Source organism: Podarcis vaucheri (assembly GCF_965113315.1).
Source record: "Podarcis vaucheri genome assembly, chromosome: 16".
Classification (NCBI taxonomy): domain Eukaryota; kingdom Metazoa; phylum Chordata; class Lepidosauria; order Squamata; family Lacertidae; genus Podarcis; species Podarcis vaucheri.
Window position 1 is genome coordinate 19,287,468 of NC_138754.1, and position 22,991 is coordinate 19,310,458.

Sequence of the window (22,991 nt, forward strand, 5' to 3'; positions counted from 1 at the left end):
CAAGCGTCTGATCCCTACTGGGAACACCTGCACAGCCAAAGCAGAATCGAACCTCGCTCTCCTGCCCATCAGCTGTTGTCAAGAGCAATGCTCACTGATAGGCAGGTGGGAGTGCTTTAGAAAAAGTGGCGGTATGGGCCAAATTCGGCCTGCAGGCTGGAGGATCCCCACACCTCTGGTGCTTCACCTCCATATAAACAAATAAGGCTGAATGCTCAGTTGAGGTACACTCCGCGAACAAATCGGCACAAATGTTCAGTAAAGAGCAGGCGCCGGGTATCTTCCACGTACACTCTGTGCTAGCAAATTGGAAGGAATGCTCGATAAACAGTTCATCTGGAACCCACCATGACTGGCACAAATAATGTGGCTTGAAAGCCTAAGGTGCCTCCACTTCCTATTAAATATAAAAATGGGGCCCAATCCAGTGGGCAGTTCCCCTGAGTAAGCCCCACTGAAATCAGCAATTCCATTCTTGCCCGGCTTCCCATTGCTTGCACAGAAAAAAACGTCTGTTGTGTACTAATTACTATGCCCAGATGGCAGGGTCAGCCTGCTTGCCACTTATTTTTAATGTCATTTGAAAATTGACACCAGAAAAGGCCATTGTCACCAGGATGGTTTTGTCCCAGATTCAACACACCGATACTTTCTAGGTTGCTGAAAGTACTAGGATTCCACTACCAGAAGGGTCATAGAATCATAGAATTGTAGAGTCATCACAAGAGTCACCTAGTCAATCCTCCCCAGCAATGCAGGGATCTTTTTGCCCAGCGTGGGGCTCGAACCCACAACCCTGTGATGCTCTACTGACTGAGGGTCACATCTGAATAAGTGATAAGTTTGGCATTAGACTGCCTTTAGAGAACCAGCATGGTGTAGCAGTTAAGAGTGACAGACTAGGGCTTGTGGGAGACCAGGGTCGACCACCTTGAGCTCCTCAGAGAGAGAGAGTGGCCTTATCGTTGTAATAATAAATCATATAATTTTAAAAAATCACAGCCAGTTAACTTCTTTTCCACCTCATCTTACTAGAGATCGCCACCGACTCCTTCACGGTGCAGCAATGCAGCTGACACTTACCATAGCTGGAGTTATGACTGCAAGATACAAATAAAGGAAGAAATAGGTTAGAGGTTTTAAAGAAAGTTCAGACAGACAGACAGACAGACAGACCCCGCTTCAGCTGCAGCTGCACTGACATGGAGGCAGAAATGGGTAGAGTTTAATGCAGCCCTCCTCCATCACCACCCCTACTCCCAGGAAATATCACACATGCAAACACACACATTCTAGACCAGGTATCCCCAACCTGGTGCCCTCCAGATGTTATTAGACTCCAACCTCCCATCGGCCCCAGCTAGCATGGCCAGTCATTGAGGGTGGGGTGGTGACACCCCTTCTCCTATTTCCTTCATCTTCACTGTGAGATGAGAAGAGTGACAGCTCCCACTTTTACTATGGAAGAAGTTACAGCATTACATTATATAGAAACCCAGGGAACTGTGGTTTGCCCTAACCAAAGTCATTTAACAAGTCAGGACCTGAAGCTGGGGTTCGATCCTGCTTTGTTTTAACTGGCTTTTGTTAAAACAGGGTGGGTAGTCCCTCCAGATGTTACTGGACCCCATAAGCCCAAGCCAGCAAGGCCAATGGTTTGGGCTGATGGGAATTATAGCCCACCAACATCTGGAGGGCACCAGCTTGGGGAAGCCTGCTCTAGGCAATGGGGGAGTAAAAATGGGGATCACAGCCTCTATAATAAACACACACCCGGTACTTCATTCAACTTTATAGCCCACCAACCTTCCAAAATTTAAGAAGCAGATGTTTCATTCCATACTATGAGGGGGAAAGAACTCAAAGATGCAAGTGGAAGAAATCCACTTGCCCCACAACTTCAGGAAGCGTTCGGCTTGCCTGCCCACCCATTTGGGAACTGACCTTCTGGCTCCTGCGAGTCGCTGCCCACAGGTGGGCGGGTGGGCGGCTCCACGGGTGGTTGTTGCTGCAGGTCTGTGTTGCCATCTGGGTGGATCTGGAGTGTGAAATCGCTCTCGCCTTGGATCGTCAGAGTCTGGTGTGAGGTAAGGATATGGTAGCCTTTTCCTGCAGGGCAGATCTCTCTGAAAGAAGCTGTCCGGGTGGAAAAAGAGAGACAGAAAATTGGTCACACAAACAGTGGCATGACCCTACAATTGGCAGGTGAGGCCTTGTCGGTGGCACCACTGCCGAGGGCTGCCCAGTTGGTGCTGGCCTGTGACAGGGCCTTTTCAGTGGTGGCTCCCTAGTTGTGGAATACCCTTCCTAGTGATGTACACCTGTCCCCATCATTATTAACTATCAGAATAAATTTGAAGACATTTCTGTTTGCACTGAATGTACTTATGGAGAATCAATAAAAGCATATTAAAAGATAAGTAAATAAAACATTAAAAAACAGACTGAACAGTACAATAGCATGTCTTTGGTGTTTTCCAAATGCCCAGGGAAAACAAAAATGATTTTGTACAAACAGGGGTGGGGAACGTCTGGTCCAGGTGTGGCAGAATGCAGGAGGAAATGGGGGAGAGGGAAAAGACCTCTTCTATTTACCGGTTCCGTCGGCTGGGCAGCGCTCACAACGCGCCCCCCAGGCCTTGCCCACGCTACAGCAGCAGGTCTGGCGGGTGAGCTTGGTGGGCAGCGGGTGCTGGCAATGGTGCTCAGGGCTCACCAGTCGGAAGCACAAACTCTTCTCCCCAGCCTTCTCCGCTATCGTTGTCCCCCACAAAGAGAAGGAGAAAGAGAGAGAGGTTAGGGGGTCACAAGAGAAAACAAGGACAACGATTAAGAGACCCAGTTTCAAAAACCCACTGGCCTGGTAAACTCACTCAACGACTGTATGCTAGTTCCTCTCTTTCAGCCTAGCCTACCTCACAGGGTGGTGTGTGGCTAAAAATGGAAAAGGGGGATATTCTTGGTCAGTCTCTTTCTCTCCATCTAACTTACCTCACAGGAGCGTTATGGGGTTAAAAGGTAACGGGGGAAATCTTGGCCACCTCTTCCTCTCAGCCTAACCTACATCACAGGGCTGTTGTGTTGCTGCAATGGAAGGTGGGATTCTTGGCCTGTCTCTTTCTTTCGGCCTAGCCTACCTCACAGGGTTGTTTTGTGGATAAAACAGGACTGGGAGGGGGAAAGCCTAGTATGCTGCCCCAAACTCCCTGGGCCAAAGCACAGGATTAAAAATATGATTCATAAAATAAAAACACAAAATAAACCTCAAATTCTCCACAGAAAGCCTGGCCACAAAATCCCACTACAAGGTATAGAGTCAGCAGAAAGACAGAAGCACCCACATGATACATTTAAAGAACGTGGCTGCCCCAAAGAATCCTAGGAACTGTCATTTCTCCCCCTCACAGAGCTGAACTACAGTTCCCAGGATTCTTAGGGGGAAGCAATGTGCTTTATCAGTATGGTGTCAACCACAGCAGCTGAGGAGTCTCCTCTACAACAGACAAAAAGACAGTTTGGTGTCCGCAGCACTGCCATCGTCACAAGTCCCTGTACCAAGGAATGGGTGAAGCATTCCATCACTTCCTTCTCACAGCAAACTCAGGTGACGAGTGCCAATAAAAAAACGAGGCCAGTTCACTGAGAAGCTACAGGGAGGTATCAGCGTGTTCAGAAGAAGCTGGAGGTTTGCAGAAGTACAAAATATAAAAGTGGGTGGAAAGACTTAAGAGGGGGCAGAAAGCCCAAGCAGAAGCCCAAAGAGGACTGAGCATGCTCACTGGCCTCCAGGAGCCAGAAAATCTTGTGCGAGGAAAGCGAAACTGGAGGGTAGCCAGTTATGTGTTCCCCTTCAGCTGTAGAATATGTCTGGCTGGAACCCTGATCAGGAAGACTCTTACTAGGACAAGCAATTGATGACGACAAAGAAAATAGCAACAGCATTGGCAGAAAAAACTCTGATCATGCGCAGAGTGCAGAGTTGAGCCATGGTGCTGAAAGACCCACAAGTACCTGCCCTGACTCAGACTAACTCCTTTATCTGCACCAGCCCCTGAATCTTGCACTTCCATGGTCCCAGCTACCAGTACTTTAATATGGTGGCTGTCAGTATTGACATTTGCTTATCGTCAGCTGTGGGCCAGACAATGCGCAGAAAGGACTTAAGACCCATGTGATAGGGATTATATTCTTTGGGGAGGGAAGGAGCAGAGAGAGGCTGGGTTGGTTAGATATGAGAGATCTTCCCACCGCACCAGCCAAGATACGTACGCACACAATGGGTCCGCGAAGGCCCCAGGACATGTCCTGGCTTGCATGCGCAGCGGAAGCTCCCTTGGGTGTTCAAGCATTCGCCCCCCTGGCAGACTCCTTGCATGGCACACTCATTGATGTCTGTGGGAGGAAGAGACACAGGGCAGTTACAGTGGTGGGGGCAGGTGGGGGAAACGCAGAGCAATCTCCAAAGCTGCCTTTTGTCTCCGTTCTTGGGGACAAGCGAACATACACTCTTCGGGTGAATCTTGGTGCCCTTGCCTCTCGGTGCATTCATTTCAATGGGCTTGTGCGGGAGAACCTCCCAATGGACCGGGCTCTGTGTTCCATTGGTGAAAGAGAAGGCACCTTGTAGGTTTATCCCAGAGTATTGGGGCTGTTATGCTCCATTTACAGATGATTGAGTCAAGGCTGGCATAAAATCTTCACTGTTTTGAGTCGAACCTGTCAGTCTGCATTTCTTAGCGCAGAAAGTATTGGTCTGATGTGTAGACATCTTTCCTGCTCTTAATTTATTCAAGGGGGTTCTGGAAGTTTCTGGAAGCTTCTCTGTGTGAAAGAAGCTTCATGATGTTTGGGTTATTCCTTCAGAGAAGCTAAGTACAGCTGGCTTAAACTGGTTCTCTTATCTCTTCTGTCATGCTGACTATATACCGTATTTTTCGCTCTATAAGACGCACCAGACCACAAGACTGTTTGGGAGGAGGAAAACAAGAAAAAAAAATCTGAATTTCAGAAGCCAGAACAGCAAGAGGGATCGCTGTGCAGTGGAAGCTGTACAGCCTGCATTCGCTCCATAAGACGCACACACATTTCCCCTTATATTTTGGGAGGGGGAAAGTGAGTCTTATAGAGAAAAAAATATGGTAAGTAAGGCCAGAAGGAGCCTGAGTTTCACTTTCTCTTCCTATCTCTCTTCTTCCTGCTATGGTGTTCTGTACATAGTATGCTAAGTGTTAAGTTTTAGACTTGTTATAACTATTGTAAGTTTTAAGTTAAGTCTGCTGCAACTGGATTTCTTCTGGACTGTGCCAATCCTGAATGTATTGGATTTGTGACCATTATGCTCATTTGCCTTCAGTAGTAGTAAAGCTCTGCTGGAAGAAGTACAATTGCCTCTGATCTATTTTTTGGAAACTTTGCATTGTGTTTTAAGTTTTTTCCTCTCCCTGGATGACAGAACCATGGCCCAAGCTTTCGGCTGGATCGGTCAACCTTGGTCCACATTCACACCATATATTTAAAGCACTACGATACCACTTTAAACAGCCATGGCAGCGCACAGAAACGCTGTTTACCTTCCCGCTGGAGCAGTACCTATTTATCTACTTGCACTTTGACGTGCTTTCGAACTGCTGGGTTGGCAGGAGCAGGGACTGAGCAACGGGAGCTCACCCCGTCATGGGGATTCGAACCGCCAACCTTCTGATCGACAAGTCCTAGGCTCTGTGGTTTAACCCACAGTGCCACCCGCGTCCCCAGGAGAGTGGTTAGGAGGTCCCTATTCCTAGAGTTCCCTGGGAAGAGGGATTGATTGTTAAACCGTTGGGAACACGTTGGGAACTGTAGTTCTGTGGGAGGGGAATAGGGACCTCCTAACAACTCTTAACACCCTTAACAAACTACAGTTCCCATGATTCTTTGGGGGGGAGCCTTTAAGTGGTACCATGGTGTTTTCAATGTGTGGTGTGAATGTGGCCTAATACTAGATCACAATTCTCAAAAGCAAAGAGGACCCGCCCCCCCCCCAAGTGGTACATTCCATCTCTCAGTCTCCACCCCAATTTTATACCTTGGCAATGGCTGCTGTTCAGTCGCTTGTATCCCTGTGGGCAGTCACTCCCCAGCGTTTTCTGCACTCCCAAGTCTGAAAGAGGAAAAATGCATGCATTTAATGAACATCACACATATGTACAGCAGCTCCCATTTGGGATTGCCAAAGGCAGCCTATGATCTCAAAGCAACAGGACTGATTCTGATATTCTGAAATATTTATTTATAGATATTTTATGCCAAACACCAGGGAGCAGGCAAACAACCAGGCAGTTGGGGTCAGGGAATAATGGAATAACAGAGTTGGCGGGTACCCCAGGGGTCATCTAGTCCAACCCTCTGCAATCCAGGAATCCCTGACAGATGGCCACCCAACCTCTGCTTAGAAACCTCCAATGAAGGAGAGTCCATGATCTCCCGAGGGAGTCTGTTCCACTGTTGAACAGCTCTTTTCTATTTAATAGGAACCAATAAATAAATAAATAAATAAATAAATAAATAAAGGCCCTTCAGAAGGCCAATTCTAAGCACATTTAATCTCATGGGGAGAGCAGCAAACAGTGAAGTCCTATACATTACTCAGAACTCAATGGGGCTTGCTCCCATGTGAAAATGTATACGACGGCAGCCAGTCTGTGCAGAATTCCATAAGGCTACCGCAACTACAATGCATCTTTAAAGTAACCCCACTTCAGTGCAGGCTCCCAAAAGAAAGCATCAAAATCCTGCAGGGGTCAAAACATGAGCAATACAAAAAGCCCTGGTCTGCCTGGCCTGAATGATTGAAATGGCAATAAGAACTCCTAGAAAGCTGCCTTCTATTGACTCAGAGAACTCTGGTCCCTCTCACTCTGAACCGCCCACACTGATTGACAGTGGCTGCCCAGGGTTTCAGACAGAAGTCTCTGCTAGGCATACTGGGAGATGCCCTCAGGGACTGAACCCGAGACGTTCTGCAAGCAAAGCAGGTGTTCTGCCACCAAGCTACAACCCTTCCCCATTTGCTTCTGTGCCAACGACGGCATGGTGCATAATCCGAGAAGCCCAGAGAAACGTCCCCTTCCTTGCCATTTTGGACATCATCTTTTAAACATTAGCCTTGCAGGGAGGGGCGCCGAGTTGTGGTTGCCAAGGGGGCAGTTGCCAAGCCAGCCAGCCAGCTGCAGGAAAGTGAAGCGGAGGGGCCTGCATACTGCCTTGGGGCTGGAAGGGAAGAGGGAGGGCCCACAGCCTGAGCACATTCCAGGCCTCGTCCAACACAAACAGATCCGGCCCCTTGCGCGGCTGATTTCATGAAGCTAGAAAATCCATTCAGGCAGGGTCTAGGAGGGGGAGAGCTTGGCTCCCCCAAACCAGTGCCAGCCACCACCACCCCTGTCCTTGCAAGCAAGACACTAGACATACGGGGCAAAATCTCTCTCATCGTCCCTCCCCAGCCATTCCTTGCCAGTTGTGAAAATGCAACCAAAAGCTCTCTTTAAACAAAAACAAAAACCTCAGCTTCCCTCACAGTGTGTTTATGTATTTAAACTGCAAGACAGGCAGAAATGCAGCAGGTGCAGCTTCTTCCTGGCTGGCAGATGCAGGAACGGGAAACTCTTCTCCGGTTTTATAGGGGACGCAAGAAGCTGCCTTTTACAGCTTTTTTGTCCATCATGCCCACTACGGTCTGCTCTGTCTGGCAACACCTCAGAAAATAAACAGCGTCGGAGATTGTGGCGGAAAGCTTAGGCATGCAAAGGAGATTTTTGACCACTGAGCTACAGCCCCTTCTCTGGAACACCGTCTCAGACAGCCAACTTCCATCCAGCACTGTCTCCTTGGACAGGCAGCAGTTCTCCAGGGTCTCAGTCACAGAAGAGTTTTCCTGCTACCTGATCTATTTTTTAACCGGGATTTGAATGTGGGACCTTCTGCATTCAAAGCACATATTCCGCTCCTAATATCGAGAGTGCTGGTATGCAAAGCATGCAGTGTATGGCTTGTGAATTTGGCTAGACTTACCTGTTGCAATTAAATGCAGGGAGATGCTTGTAGGGTAAGAAAATAATAGTGTTGTTTACAATAGGGAATACACCATTTGGATAGAAAGTTTTCTAGTTCTAACTAATCTAGAGAAGGCAAAGGCAGCCATGGTTGCTCCTTTGCTTTCCAGAGGATAGAGTCAAGGTGATTAATCTCAGGGTCCTGGATTTGAGCCCCACATTAGGTGAAAGATTCCTGCATTGCATGGAGTTGGACTAAATGACCCTCTTGGACCCTTCCAACAAGTCTGTGATTCGGTGTGATTCTCATTTTGAGGCGCAAGAGTGGTGAGAGGAAGGAGAAGCTGCAAACAGGATGCAACCTAAAACGACAGCACATGGCTGTCCCCAACCCCATTTTATCCTCACAAGGGTCCTATGAGGTAAGTAAGGCTGAGAGACAGTAACTAGACCCGGATCACCCAGCAAGCTTCACAGCTTTGTGGATATGGGAACACTTGTCTCCAGTGGCGTAGCGTGGGGGGTGCAGGGGGGGGCGGCCGCACCGGGCGCAACATCTGGGGGTTAGGGTTAGGGGGTGCAAATCCACGGGTTAGGGGGCGCAAATTACTTGCCTTGGTCCGGGTGCTGACAACCCACGCTACGCCACTGCTTGTCTCCCAGTCAGCGGCAGAGCAAGCCAAATTAGTGCCTGGGGCAGCACGCATGCCCTGTGCCCAGGGGCGGGGCAAACTGGGGCAGGACACACTGCAGGGCCTCCAAGGAGTCCGTCTGCCTCCTTCCACTCAGCCACCCTACAGCTGAGGGGGAGGCGGTGGGCGGACCGTTTGGGGCAGCTTGGAGCCTGCGGGCGCCCTAACCACTACGTCACTCCCAGGAGAGACGTATGGCTCGGGCGCACAGCAGGCCCCGCGGTGAGTGCCGCCTACCATTTGATCACACACACCCCAGTGGTGACACCCAGGCACCCCCCTTCCTCCGACCCCTGCTCTCGGGTCGCTATCCAGCATTTGTAATCATCTACCCGCTCCCTGCAAAGTTTCTAGGTTAGAGAGAAGAGGTGCAGAACTTGGAAGTGGGGGGCAAGAGAGACTTACATTGCAAGTGGGGGCACTTGTGGCATTTATTCTGCCCCCAGGAGGTGCCGATGCTGCCGCAGCAATCTTCTTGCTTGGTGAGGCCTGGGAGAGGGTTGCTTCCACACTGAACAGGACAGGCAAAGGTTGAAATATAAGATTTCATGAACTCCACATAGAAATCTCATGCACACCCACATCACTCAGGGGCCATCCATTCTGTGGTTTGATGTGGGCAGTAAGCGTCTTGTGCCTCCCTTGGTTCTCCATTGTTTGCACGGTGCTGTCTTCCAAATCACTACCTCTCCACACTTTCCCTTCTCTCAGTCCGGATTTTAGCACACCCTCTCCTTTTTTGAGAGTATCCCTCGGATGAGAAAATCCGGACTGAGGGAAAGGAAAGTGTTTGGAAGCAGTGAATTGGAGGAGGAGAATGTCACATGGGCAATGCAGAGTTTAGTGGAGATACAGGAAGCTTGCTATAGGTATTAAACCACAGCGCGGAGAAGCCCTTAAATCTTTCTCCCACCAGCCTCCACACTATGCGTGGAACACCCGCTACAAATAAAAGACGGGCTGGTTTTATTCCTGCATTTTTAAGTGTCTAGATCTCATGGACCATTGGAACGCCTGCGGCTGGTTTTCTCAAGCTAAGCCGTTGCAGCCGTGTGTTTGAGATATTAGTTTAATTCATTGTTTTGTATGTTGCTTCACACATCCAGAGGCGTCCCAAAGCTATTTGCAGGAAATAAAACACAAATAAGAAATGCATTTAAAATTGACATATATAAATTTTGTTAATGTTTGTCCAAATGTGCCCCCAAACCCAGTATGTGCAACTATTGTTTCTGCATCATTGAAAAATAAAATAAAATGCTGGGCTGTGGTGAACTAAACTACAGCCTGCCTTAAACTCTAGTCTCAGGCCAGCCAGCCAGTTGGGGGTACCCATCCTCTCTTATTTGTCCTTAACGTCTGATGCTCAGGTATGGAGCTTTTGTAAGTGGAAGCTCCATCCAGCTATTGCAGACATCCCTTCGGCATCTAATTCTTTGCTAAAGCCATCTGAGGTCAAAAGTTCTATGGACTGTGAACAACTGGCTGGTTTGCAAGCAACAGCCTGTGGTCCGCTGGAAAGTTTCAGAACCATTGATACTATCTCTACTTGGCTCTAGACTCGAATTACTATTTTTTCAGACAGTAGAAATAAGGGGTGGTTTTTTATCAGGGCTGGATTATCAAACCAGCTAAGGTGGTCCTGGCTTAAGACCCAATGGTTTTCATAATTGGGGGCTGGTTCTAATAATGATACTTGAGCTGGAGAAAAATACTTCTATTTTTCCTCATCCAGCACATTAGAACAGGAAGACAGCAGTTATTAAAATATGTATGTGCTTTTATTTGTAGAACACGCAAAAAAAATTCTGGCCAAGACCCTCTGGGTCCATCCTCCCCCCACCCCCCCAAGTTGGCCCATCCAAGGAATCAAGTTTGAGAACGTCTGGTCTAGGCTGATGGGCAACCATCACATTCTGTGGCAAAGCAAATCTCATTAGAGAATTATGTGCGGATTTAAAATCACCTCCTTTTGTCCGCTGAAACATCCTGCTGATTAGTTTTAAGGAAGGGTATCCAGATTTAAGTGCTCGTGAGGTAAAAAAATCTCCTCTCCCTTCATATCCTTGCAAAATTAACTGTGTCTCTCTCTACTTGGGTGCCATTCCTATGCCTCAGAATTGTCAGAAGACCACTCCACTCACCGACTGTTTAGGCATCGTTTCCTGAAAGCACCGCCCGAGGGGCTTCTGGGTGGGGGGCCTGGTATAAGCAGGCTTGGGAGCAGGGTGCTGGATCAGGTGTTGCTGGCTGCCTGGCCCACTTCCCTCCGAGCTGAGGCTGTCGATCCGGTGGACTTGCACTGAGGCGTCTGGGGGGTGATGTACCCGGACATTGACCAGCGGCTGGTGCACCTGAACTAGAGGGCAAAAAGGTGAGCTACCTGGCCATTCCCTCTGACCTGCAAGCACTCCCTGGGAAATCTCAAAAATGCTGGGCAGTCTGGCATGTACGGAGGCAAGTGCACCCCTGCACGTGGCCAAAGGCTCTTGTGTTTGCGTAATGCAGGTATGGGGAACTTTTGGCCTTCGAGTCATTGCTGAACTACGACTCCCATCATTCCTGGCCTTGTCTGTCAGCTTCCTCCTCTTTAGTCTCTGTAGCACTCAACAGAAGGAAGGAGACAAAAAGTGAAATGATTTGTCTCCACCTGTTGTTGGCTCTGGCGCCACCTACTGTTTGCCTCCATGCCTCCCACCCTACCAATCCCAAAATGCACCAGTCACCACTAGCAGAGGGGGCATGGTCTCCTCTGCAGTTAGTATGGAAATACAGACATCTAGCTCCTTAGCAGGCTACTAAAAATATTGTGTGGCTTTTCTATGTTTATTTTATTAGTGACTTTTCTGGGTTTATTTACTAGGCTGCAAGAGAGGCAGCTGCTAGAAGCAGTTGCCATTTTGGTAGCTCCTAGGTCACATATGGGAGGCGGGTGGCGCTGTGATCTAAGCCACTGAGCCTAGGGCTTGCAGTTGGCGGTTCGAATCCCCGCGACGGAGTGAGCTCCCGTTGCTCAGTCCCAGCTCCTGCCAACCTAGCAGTTCAAAAGCACATCAAAGTGCAAGTAGATAAATAGGCACCGCTCCAGCGGGAAGGTAAATGGTGTTTCCGTGCGCTGCTCTGGTTTTGCCAGAAGCGGCTTAGTCATGCTGGCCACATGACCTGAAAAAACTGTCTGCAGACAAACGCTGGCTCCCTCAGCCTGTAAAGCGAGATGAGCACCACAATCTCAGAGTCGTCTGCGACTGGACGTACCTGTCAGGGGTCCTTTACCTTTACCTCACAGACCTTTACCTCACAGATCTCACAGACGTCTCCTTTAGCCACAAGTGTTGTAGGAGCTGGATGTGGTCATTCTTAACATGGTCAGAGACACCCCTTTTATGTTATTTGCTTATCTACCACCTTACCAGTTCCAGTTGCTGGGCAAGAAGTAAGCGGGACTGAGCCACAGAGCCTGCCGCCACCTAGACAGAAGTGCCACTGAGAAGTTAAGCACCGATGCCAGGGGACTAAAAAAAGCACTCTGCACATGCTCGGGAATCTTATTTCACACACAAGTCCCTACAGTTGGGTTCAAATTAAGCCTCTGTGGTCTCCTAACCTAACTAACCGCAATTCTCCCATAGTGGCCGGTGCCCTTCTCAAAGCAGAATCCATCCCTACCCACACAGAAATGCCCCTTCTCGGGTACCTTCGGATGAATGTTGTCCAGGGCCCAGAGGCACCATGAAGGTGGAGTGGCTGATGGTGCCTTTCGAGCCGGGCCCAGAGGCCGTGTCCCCGTGGCCGTCCGAGATGAGCTGGACTGCGTAGATGGCATGCTTGCTGGAGCCCGTCTCCATGGCAAGGCCCTCACTGGGCAGTCGGGCCTGCTGGCTTTGGCTCTGGCGACCGGCCGGCACTTGGCAGAATCGCCCTGTGAACTCCGGAGGGCACAAGCAATGGTTCCCAGATGTACACTGCCCACCGTTCATGCAGGGCAGAGGGCAAACCACTGCCGGGGGGTGGGGTGGGGGGGAGAGAAACAGAGAGGGGAAGCATTAACTTGAGGTGCATCAAACCCTGTGATAATTCAAACAGTGCTTAATATGGGTGGGGTACTGCCTCACTTTGTTTAAATCTCTCTGACTATGGTTCAGGCAAACTGCAAAATCTCCAACTTCAGACTCTTCTATTTTCCCAGGACAGTCCTGGATTTACAGAAGCCATCTCAGTTTCCGGGTAGTTAGGTTAGGAAACCACAAAGGCTTAATTTGATACTGGAATGTCCTGCTTTTCCTTAGGACGTCCCTATTTTCATCGGATAAATGTTGGAGGGTATGGAGTTATGCGACCCCCCCACCCCGCAAGCCAAGGAGATAACTATACAACCTTTAGAACACATCTGAAGGCAGCCCTGTTATAGGGAAGTTTTTAAAATGTTTAATTATGTTTTTATAGTCTATATTTTTCCGTGTATAAGATGACCCCTATTTTTGGAGCCCAAAATCAGAAAATAAATAATTGCAACATTCTGTCTATAAGACGACCCCTAATTTTAAACTTAAAAAAATGGGGGGGGGGGATAAAGTCTTATACACGGAAAAATACAGTATGTTGGAAGCTGCCCAGAATAGCTGGAGCAATCCAGTCCAATAGGTGAGGTACAAATAATAATAAAAATTCATCAGATAAATGTTGGAAGGTATACTCTTACTTTGGAGGGTGTGTGTTTATGTATGTGTACGGTTTCATGCTGCACAAGTGCCTGTCAGGAACTTAATTTTTTAAAACATGTCTGCCACTTCTTCATTGAATGAGTCCCCAGCTCCCAGGGTTCCCCCTTTCCCAGAAAACAAACCTTTGGACAAAGAGCCGGGAGAAAGACATTTCTAGCTACCAGGATTGAGAGAACAACATTTCAGCCTCTTTGAATTCCGAGTGCTGAGTCAGCAGCTGGGAAGCTGGCAAACATGCCCTCTCCAACGCACACACACTCATCCCCAGACAACAGTCAGCAGCTGCAGGCTGGTCCTGCCCAAACGCCACCCTCCATTCACAAAAACAAATAAAAGAGCAGGGCATGGTGCCCAGCTACGGAAGGGCCATCCCAGCAGGGAAAGATCGGTGAGGGACGGTTTTTTATCCCCCTTGGGGAGGGTGTGTGGAAATTCCTTGGCTGCCTTAAGTCCAACCTGTCACACACTGTGGCCTAAAGTTGGCCTCCTGCAGATATCACTTTGCCAGGAAGTCTGTTCTGTACAATGTAGGAATCGGGGGTTTAATGTGGTGGCACATGCCCCTTGGAGCTTCTTCCTATAACATATAAGTCAGGCAGATAAGAATATGGGTGGGTAAGGCCCATCTATTACAGTGGTACCTCGGGTTAAGTACTTAATTCGTTCTGGAGGTCCGTACTTAACCTGAAAATGTTCTTAACCTGAAGCACCACTTTAGCTAATGGGGCCTCCTGCTGCTGCTGCACCGCCAGAGCACGATTTCTGTTCTCATCCTGAAGCAAAGTTCTTAACCTAAAGCACTATTTCTGGGTTAGCGGAGTCTGTAACCTGAAGCATATGTAACCCGAGGTACCACTGTACAGCATCCAGATCTCACAGCGGCCAGACAGACAGCCCTCAAGCAGGACCTAAGCAGGACGGTACTCTCCCCATCGACGAGTCCGTACCCTCCGGCATTCAGAGGGGTACAATGGGGGACAATTCTCACTGCCCCGCTGACTGACTCTCCTCAACCTCCCCGTTTTGGGTCCCCCTACCCCACCCCACAGAGCATTTCCTATCCACCACAATGCTACCAGGACACAGCACACACAAACCCCACCGTCCTAAGAAAACAACCACCCTTAATTCCTATTTTGGGTCATTCCATATCAAGTGATCCATTATTATTTTTTTACCTTGTGCCATTCAATTCTCTTAACATGTTGTACACTGGTTGAATAATCAAAACTAAGTTAAAATCTTAAAATGGAAAGGGGCCAAACCATCATCACAAGAGGTGTCGAAATTTTGGGAGGTTGGATAGTTGCAATGGAGTGGTCTCGGGGGTGGAGTGCACATATTTATTTATTTATTATTATTAGTTTGTTTAAAGCAAACAAACATAGCATACTTTCTGCCATGCTACAGCTTTAACACATTTGTGTTTGTATTATTAACATGCGGCATAAGTGGTCAAATTTAATTAAAAATATATGAACAAACAAACAAAAGGTGTGCAAGTCAGTAACTGGTATTCAGAGGCATACCACTCTAATATCTCTGCTATCACCACTTCTGGCTACTAGTGTCGTCTCCACAGAAAGAGGCAGTGGTGCTTCTGAAGACCAGTTGCTGGAAGCCACAGGAGAGGTGTGCTGTTGTTGAGCTCAGGTCCTGCTTTCAGGCTTCCCACAAGCATCTTGTGGTCCAATTCTGTGAGTCTATGACCTGGTTAGCCACTGTGAGAACAGGATGCTAGATTATTGGCCACTGGACTGATCTAGCAAGATGATGATGGTGGTGATGATTACCCCACCCATCTGGCTAGGTTTCCCCAACCACTTTGGGCGGCTTACAGCATATCTAAAAATATAATAACCCTGTGGCCCTCCAGATGTTGTTGGACTCCAACCCCCATCATCCCCAGGCAGCATAGCCAACAATTCAGGGACTGTGGGGGCACAAGCCGCAAGGAAGTTCTCAAAATAGGGGGGGGGGACCTGAGCTGGAGAATCCCCAAAGGGGGAAACAGGACAGGTTGGGATATATAAACATGAGTAACTCCTTGACTCAGAAGCTGGGTTGTCTGCTGAATGTCTACAACAATACAATACATCCCATAAAATCAGGAGAAGCCGCAGATGTGTGCAATTTACAAAGCGTGGGCCTAGAGTCAAACCTGGGAATTCTGACATTTCTTCTGAAGTTCTGGAAACAGCCACAAAGCCAGTATTGTATGAAATGGGGAGAGGAGGGAGTCTGAACACACCCCAGATTAGGCAAACCCAGACTTTCAGGAAGTTTCATATCAAATATCAAAACTCCTTTCACTGGAAAATGAAAGGAGCTGCCTTGTGAGTCATTGGTCTATTGAGCTTGGTATTTCAAGCACTGACTGGCAGAAATTCCCCAGGGTTATAGACGGGGCACATTCCCAGTCTTACCTGGTGATGCCAGAGATGAAACCTGTGACCTTTTCACAGGTACTGTGGTAAAGTTGGGTGTTACCCATCTTACATTTGTGCATATTTCTTACTCTAATAAAAACTTTACAGTCATTTCAGGTGAAATTGAGTGTGTGCCCCAGAGTCGGTCACGACTGGACCAAATGGTCAGGGGTCCCTTTACCATTTACACACACACACCTATAATGCAGCTTTCCCCAGCCTGGTTACCTGTGTTGGCCCCATCGAACAGAGCCGCAAACATACAGCATTTGCTGAAAATGAACTAAAATGGCTTTTTCTCAACAGGATATTCTGTCTTTTTTCACAACCTGACCTTCCAAACATTATTTAGTTAAGCAGCAACCTTGACAGGGAATGCCATATAATACATCAAACTGGACAAACAAAATTAAAATGCTTCCCATAGCTAACTGAATCTAAATTTTTGGCACCTCCCATTAGTCCTAAAGAGGGAGAAGAACTTTTTCCTTTCTATACTCAGAAGTTAGGAACATTGGAAGCTCCCTTGCAAAGAGTCAGGCCGCCAGTCCAACTCGGTTGCAGCTTCTTCTAAGAAATGAGGGGTGCTGGAGCTTAGTGGTGGTGCAGTGGTCAGAGACCAGGGCTCAAGTCATGACACTCACTGGATGACCTTGGGCCAGTCATAGGCTCTCAACCTAACCTATCTCACAGGGTTGCTGCAAGGAAGAACTATGCACATTCCTTTAAGCTCCCTGGATAAAAAAGTGGGATATAAAAGCACTCAGTAAATACACTTTCAACCCACACCCACAGGTCTAGAAAATCTGCCCGCAAGCCCCACAGCTTTGAACATGGCAAGAAAGGCACTCTGCACATGCCCAGCAGCACACTGTCTCCAATAGCATACACCTCAACTATCCTGGGAAAACCGGGACATCCTGTTTTCTTGCGCGAGAGCACGGTGGCAATGTTGAATGCAGCAATTTTACCCCAAAAAAACCCTGTTTTCGTGGCTGTAATCCCACGTGGGTCATGTGACTCACCCAGGAGCACGTCCTGGTTTTGGGCCTGGACATGTTGGAGGGTATATGCAAGTGTGGCTATGTGCAGGAGTTCATCACAAAGCACATCCCATGAAACCCCTCATTTGCCCGTCTCATATAACCCCTATAACCAGGGTTCTAGTTGCCCACGGTCCCTGGGAGAAAAAGGTGATTGAGCAGCCTCTGAGCAATATCACAGGCAGAGAGAAAACAAGGGGTTGGGCCCAGGAGAACGAAGCCCCAGCCAAAGGCGATGGTGAAATGACAAAGCTTTATGGTGTGGAGGCAGCTGCGGAACGGAAGTGGGAAACTGGGAGGCTCCAGTCCTCCAAGAGGCTGACCCGGCCACGGATGCAAAGTGCCCTTAGCTTGCCCCTGCCCACGCTCTGGGAATGTGCCAAGGCACACCCCCCCCCCCACCTTCAGGATATGGCAGGTTATGATTGGGGAGAAGGAAAAGGGGAGAGCAGTCAAGAGAGGAAGCTGGCTATAGAGCAGCAACAGACAAGAGCGAGAAAGTGAGGCACAGACACAGACACAGAGGAGGAAGCTGCCTTTTACTGAGCCAGAAGAGCAAAAATGACACAGGCCTGTTTTTGGGAAGGGCTGAAGTTCAGCAGGACAGTACCCACCTTGCAAAGGGAGGGAGGGACTCCCCTAGGTGGAAAGGCACACTTCTTAACCTCGGCCTTTGGCCCCTGAGATGTGCGTTTCCAGAACCCAATCCATTCCTGTGATTGGGATCTATTTCAACTGTTTATGATTTTAAGTTTCCTGCTCTGGAACCTGCTGGTGAAGGGCAGGTAAATAATAATAATAATAATAATAATAATAATAATAATAATACAGTGGTACGTCTGGTTACGAACTTAAATCGTTCCGCAGGTCCATTCTTAACCTGAAACCGTTCTTAACCTGAGGTACTACTTTAGCTAACGGGGCCTTCTGCTGCCGCTGCGCCGCTGGCACGCGATTTCTGTTCTCATCCTGAGGTAAAGTTCTTAACCCTAGGTACTACTTCTGGGTTAGCAGAGTCTGTAACCTGAAGTGTTTGTAACCCGAGGTACCACTGTAGTAATAATAATAGCTATTCCAAATCCAGGACACACACCCCACCCAATGAAGAGACTCCACATTTCCCAGTTTCAGCTTAGACACAATACTGTATTTCTCACTGGAATTGGTTAACACATTTAGCTGTGAGCTTCTGAGCTCTGCAAATGCAGGACTCAGTCCTGGAAAATGTGGGTCGACTGAATGCTCTTAAAACTACCTAGTGAGGTCTGAGTCCATGGCCTATATTAGCCACATTGGAAGTTGCCATATACATAGTCAGACCATCAGCCTATAGGTTCAGTCTTGTCCACTCTGACTGGCAGCATCTCTCTAGAGTTTTGGACAGGAAGCCTTCTCCCAGCCCAGACCAAATACTGCACCTTCTGCACACAAAGCATGTGCCCTAACATTGGCCTACAGTCCTTCCCCTTGAAGATAAGGAAATCTGGAAGGGTCAGGAAAAGCTCTGAAATACTTATCTAGCCTTTTTGAGAATGTGCGGTCCTAGCTAAGGCAATGCCTTCTGGGGATTTGGCTGTCCCAAAAGGTTGGGTATCTCAGACTGGAGAGGTTATAGGGAGGGACCCCTCTGCAGAGAGTAATCAACCAAGCCAGGAAGCCTCCTTCCCACGCTGGCCGGCCTCCTTCCCAAGCTGCAGAAAGTCAACAAACGCTGCAGTTTTTGGCTCATATTGGGTATCTTGAGCCTTTGTGCGAAGAAAAACAAAACATGGGGGTGGTGGGAAGGCGATCTAGGAAGGAAACAGGACTCCAAATCCAAAATGCTCAGGATGGAGGGAAGGAGGGAAGGTTCGGAATGTAGAAGGGGGAAGAGGGGGTGCCACTTCTGGGCTAGACCAGAACATGACTTGGACTGATTCGGAGCCCTCGCTCTCTGCATACTCCCAGAGGCCCCACCTCTCCAGCTCTTGGCTAGCGAGATGGGCTCACAGGCCAAAGTTTCCACCTCTGGATTCCATTAGCTGAAGGACGTTCCCTTCCACCGCTCCCCTCTTCCACTCCTGAACAAAGATTACGCTTGCCAAGGAGAGTCCTCTCCAAGAGACCCTGATTTTCGCCCTAGGCGATTTAAAAGGGGGAGAGATTTTTGGCAGTCAGATACCACTCCAGCTGGTAAAGAAATCTTTGCAGCAAAGGAGAAGGCTGCTGTCAGCAAAGCCTGCCTGCCTAGGAATGGCAGTGCCCATCAACTTTGGGAAGGGGGTGGGGTGGCCCCCCAAATATTTTATGGGGGGGGCAAAGAGACCTCAGTCCCTAGGAGTTGACTCCTATGGTTTGCATAAAGAGAAGTTCAGGGACTCGTGGCGGCTTGAAACCACACATGCCAACTTGAATGCCAGGGCTAGAAACAGACCCTGGTGCTTAAACCCTCAGACTGAAAATGCCTAGGAAGCCAGTATTGTCTGCTCTGACTAGCAGCAGCTCTCCAGGTTCTTGGGCCAAGAAGGGTCTTCCCCAACGCTTCCTACTTGACCCTTTGCAAGAGATTGAACCTTCTGCATGCAAAGCAAGTGCTCTGTCACTGAACTGCATTCACCTGGGCGCCATTCACCTGAACTGCATTCACCTGGGCGCCAATTCCCCCTGCCTTATGGTTTCCCCTTCTTTGCCCAAGTACCACCATCTTATTCACTTCAAAATAGGGCTAGACAAATTATGAGGCTAGTGGTGGTGTTCTGGTGTTATCGGCTTGCCAATTTCAGGATGTCTGTGTCATCAAAAACTACCATTAAGTATGTAAGTTTGCAAAAGGACAAAAAGAGAAAATCATAGTGGTCGTGGAATGATGGACGGTTTTGAGGAGGGGGCGTGAAGGAAACAGGAAAGCAGGAAAGCAGGCAGATGAAACGGAATATTCTAGAAGAGAAAACACGGTAGGAACCCTGGAAAGGAGCATGCTGCAACACTTTGCTGCAGGCCTCACTTGTCATGCGTAACAGCCCATTTACAGGCCCATCACTTTCTCTCTCTCTCTCTCTCTCTCTCTCTCTCTCTCTCTCTCTCACACACATAGGCGCCGACTCCATGGGGCTTGAGGGGGCCCGAGCCCCCTCAAAAATTCGTTTGGGGGGGCTCCGCCCCCCCAATAATCTCCGGCGCCCCTCCAGCAGAGCGCCATCGCCGCCCCTCCCCCAGCCCAAAATGCACAGGGTCGGGCTGCATGCCTCCTGCCCTCCCTCCTGAGCAAAAGCTCCACCCAATTTCCTTCGGAGCTGATTAATAGGCGCAGCACGCTCTCCCCTATTCGCTCACGAGGAGGCGGCGCCACTTTATTTGCATATTCATGAGCTTATTTATTATTCATGAGCTTTCCCGCCCCGCCCCCCCCAAAATATTTTTTATAAGTCCGCGTCCCTGCTCTCTCATATACTGTAATACTCAGGAGCCATCCGAGGAAGGTGAATGTTGGAAGATTAAGGACAGACAAAAGGAAAGTATATCGTCACACAGCACACAGTTAAATCTATGGAATCCACTCCAACAAGAGGTAGTTAGGGTCACCAACTTGGAGGGCTTTAGAAGAGAATTAGACAAATTCATGGAGGATCAGTCTATTGGTGGCTACAATAGCCACAATGGCTATGTTCCACCTCCATCGCTTGAGGCAAAGGCCTCTCCTCTGAACACCAGTTCTGGGAATTACAAATGGGGAGAGAGTTGCTGTTGCACCCATGTCCTGCTTGCAGACTCACCTTGGAGCATCTTGGTTGGCCACTGTGAATAAATGGGACTTAGCCCTGACCATTTACAACCTGGTCCTTCTACTTAAAAAAAGCCTGTATATCAATTGTTTTATGTTGTGCTTTAATTGTGGTTCCTTTCTCCTCCTGCTCCTCATGGGCCACCCACGAGTTTGAGTTATGGAGCAGCTATATAACTTGTAGTATGAAGTAGGACTCTTCCTAGGTTGCAGCAAGTCCCGCTGCCCCAAATCTTTGCCTGAAAGCGGCAGAGTTTTGTGTAGCTCAGTTGCTGACTTGTCCTGCCTTCTCCGCAGTCAGCTTAATTTCTAAAGAGCGGTTGTTGTTGTGGCCCACAGAAAACAAATTCTGGGCAACAGCCATTAGAGATCTTGGGCCAAAAACTAAATCCTATCTAGGCCATTTGGGCTCCTGTTTATCCCTACCTAGCAAGTGTTTTCATAGCCTCTTCACACACGTTTGTCTTGGCGAGGCAGCCTCTGGATCTGCATGTGTATTTGCTTGGCTAACGGTTCTGATCTGCTGCTGCTGCTGCTGCAACAACTCTGAGGCAGCCAGGGCCCCAGAGATGGGCTGGGACATGAGGTAAGGTTTTCCACCAGCCAAAAGCAGTTGAGGAAAGAATGGGGTGGCGGGGGAGAGAGAAAAAGAGAGAGAGAGAGAGAACAGAGGGAGGGAGGGGCAACGGCAGTGGTGTGTGTATGTGTGTTGCTAGATGCTATCTGGAAAAGTGCGTAAAAGTTAAGTGTCCTCAAGTGGGCAAGGCCTTTTGGCCTCGATGTTGAAAAACAAACCGTAGGAAGTGCATCTCTTCTTGGGAAAAGCATCCAACTTGCCTGATTATGCCACCAACCCACCTTCCCGGGTTAACTTGGGCTTGGATCCTGACACTAGGGGGTGAGTTGCCTCCTGCACTGGGATTGACTAGAGAGCATCAGAGCCCCGTGAGCACCTCCAGGAACGCACTTCTGCAAAGGAGGGGATGTCTCCTTCGCCTGAGCAACATCTGGGGCAAATGAAGGGGTTCGGCGGAGGGAGCGTTAACGCTTCATTTGAAAGTGGGTGACTTACTCCGGAACAACAACTCCCCGAGGGCCCCCTCCCCAGCCTTTCCCTGGCACCTCTCCCGCCCTGCTTGGAGTGGGGGGAGAAGAGTTGGCCCATCTCACCCACGCGGAAGCCGGAGCCCGTGAGCGTGTCCATGGAGTGCCCGTTCTCTCCGATGAGGGTCATGTTGCTGCCCGGCTTGCAGCTGTCGCGGCACTGGCCCTTCAGGCACGTCCGCTTGCAGATGAGGGGCGCGAAGACCACCTTGAAGCGCTCCCGCGCCAGCGCCGTCCGCTCCGAGGGGCCCGCCGACGACGACGAGGCGGCGGCGGCAGAAGCGGCGGCGCCCGGCCAGCCCAGCGCCAGCACCCACAGTACAGCGAGCCCCCGCCAGGGCATCTTGGCATCCCGCGGCCCGCAGGCCAAGCCCGGAGCGGAGGAGCGCGGCGCGCCTCTCGCCTGGCCCCTACGGGGCGCCCCGCGGAAAGCTGCGCGCGAGGCGGCCGAGGGAGCCGCTGGAGCGGAGGGGAGGCGAGCCCAGAAGGAGCAGAAGCAGGAGGAGGAGGAGGAGGAGGAGAGGAGAGGAGGGGCGGAGCGGAGGCGGCTCGCCTTCCCGGCCGCCGCTGCCAAGGCTGGAGAGCAACGCGCGCCCCGACGGGCCCGCTCCGCTCGCCTCGCAGCCAATCTCCGGCCGGGGGCAGGAATCTGGGAGCGCCGCCAAGAGACGCGGAGCCGGCGGCAGGAGAAGAGAGGAGAGGCGGCTCCCGGCCGGAGAAGGGAACCGCGACGGGACGGGCCGACAGGGGGCGCGGGAAAGAGAGGGAAGGAAGGAAGGAACATCAAAGGAGGAGGGCAGGTTGGCGAAGGAGCCAGGCAGCGGCGCCAGCAGTAGGACTTCTATAGAATCGTGGAGTTGGAAGGGACTCCGAGAGTCATCTAGTCCAACCCCTTGCAGGAATATGCAAGTGGCCCGTATTGGGGATCGAACCCGCGACTGTGGCAGAAGTCCAGAGCCCTGTTCCACAAACTACGCAGGAGGGTCCCCAGACGCAGCAGGGTGGGCTGACTTCATCTGGAAGTGAAGTCAGTCATCCGGCACCGTCTTTCATTTTATCCGTTTGTTTGAGAGTCGCTTTCCGCAGGTCGATTTTTCTCAAGCTGATTTGCAAACATACCATAAAAAGCAACTAAAATGTCGTAAAACAGTGAAGGCATTCTACCAGCGTGGTTTAGTGGTGAGAGCAGCATTCTCCAACTTGGTGCCCTCT

At 49.7% G+C, this 22,991-nt stretch overlaps 1 protein-coding gene across 1 annotated transcript in view; it reads right to left on the bottom strand.

Annotated features, from left to right (window-relative positions):
* Window positions 1-22,045, bottom strand: part of LTBP3 (latent transforming growth factor beta binding protein 3) — a 41,547-nt gene extending 19,502 nt beyond the window's left edge. The window contains exons 1-9 of the mRNA XM_082202882.1: window positions 21,846-22,045; window positions 12,417-12,719; window positions 10,867-11,081; window positions 9,128-9,233; window positions 6,065-6,139; window positions 4,270-4,392; window positions 2,596-2,754; window positions 1,945-2,136; window positions 1,084-1,100 (exon numbers count right to left, since the gene is read on the bottom strand). Coding sequence (XP_082059008.1) covers window positions 1,084-1,100; window positions 1,945-2,136; window positions 2,596-2,754; window positions 4,270-4,392; window positions 6,065-6,139; window positions 9,128-9,233; window positions 10,867-11,081; window positions 12,417-12,719; window positions 21,846-21,909 — 1,254 coding nt within the window. The 5' untranslated portion in view covers window positions 21,910-22,045. The remainder of the gene's footprint in view (window positions 1-1,083; window positions 1,101-1,944; window positions 2,137-2,595; window positions 2,755-4,269; window positions 4,393-6,064; window positions 6,140-9,127; window positions 9,234-10,866; window positions 11,082-12,416; window positions 12,720-21,845) is intronic.
* Window positions 22,046-22,991: the final 946 nt, after the last annotated feature.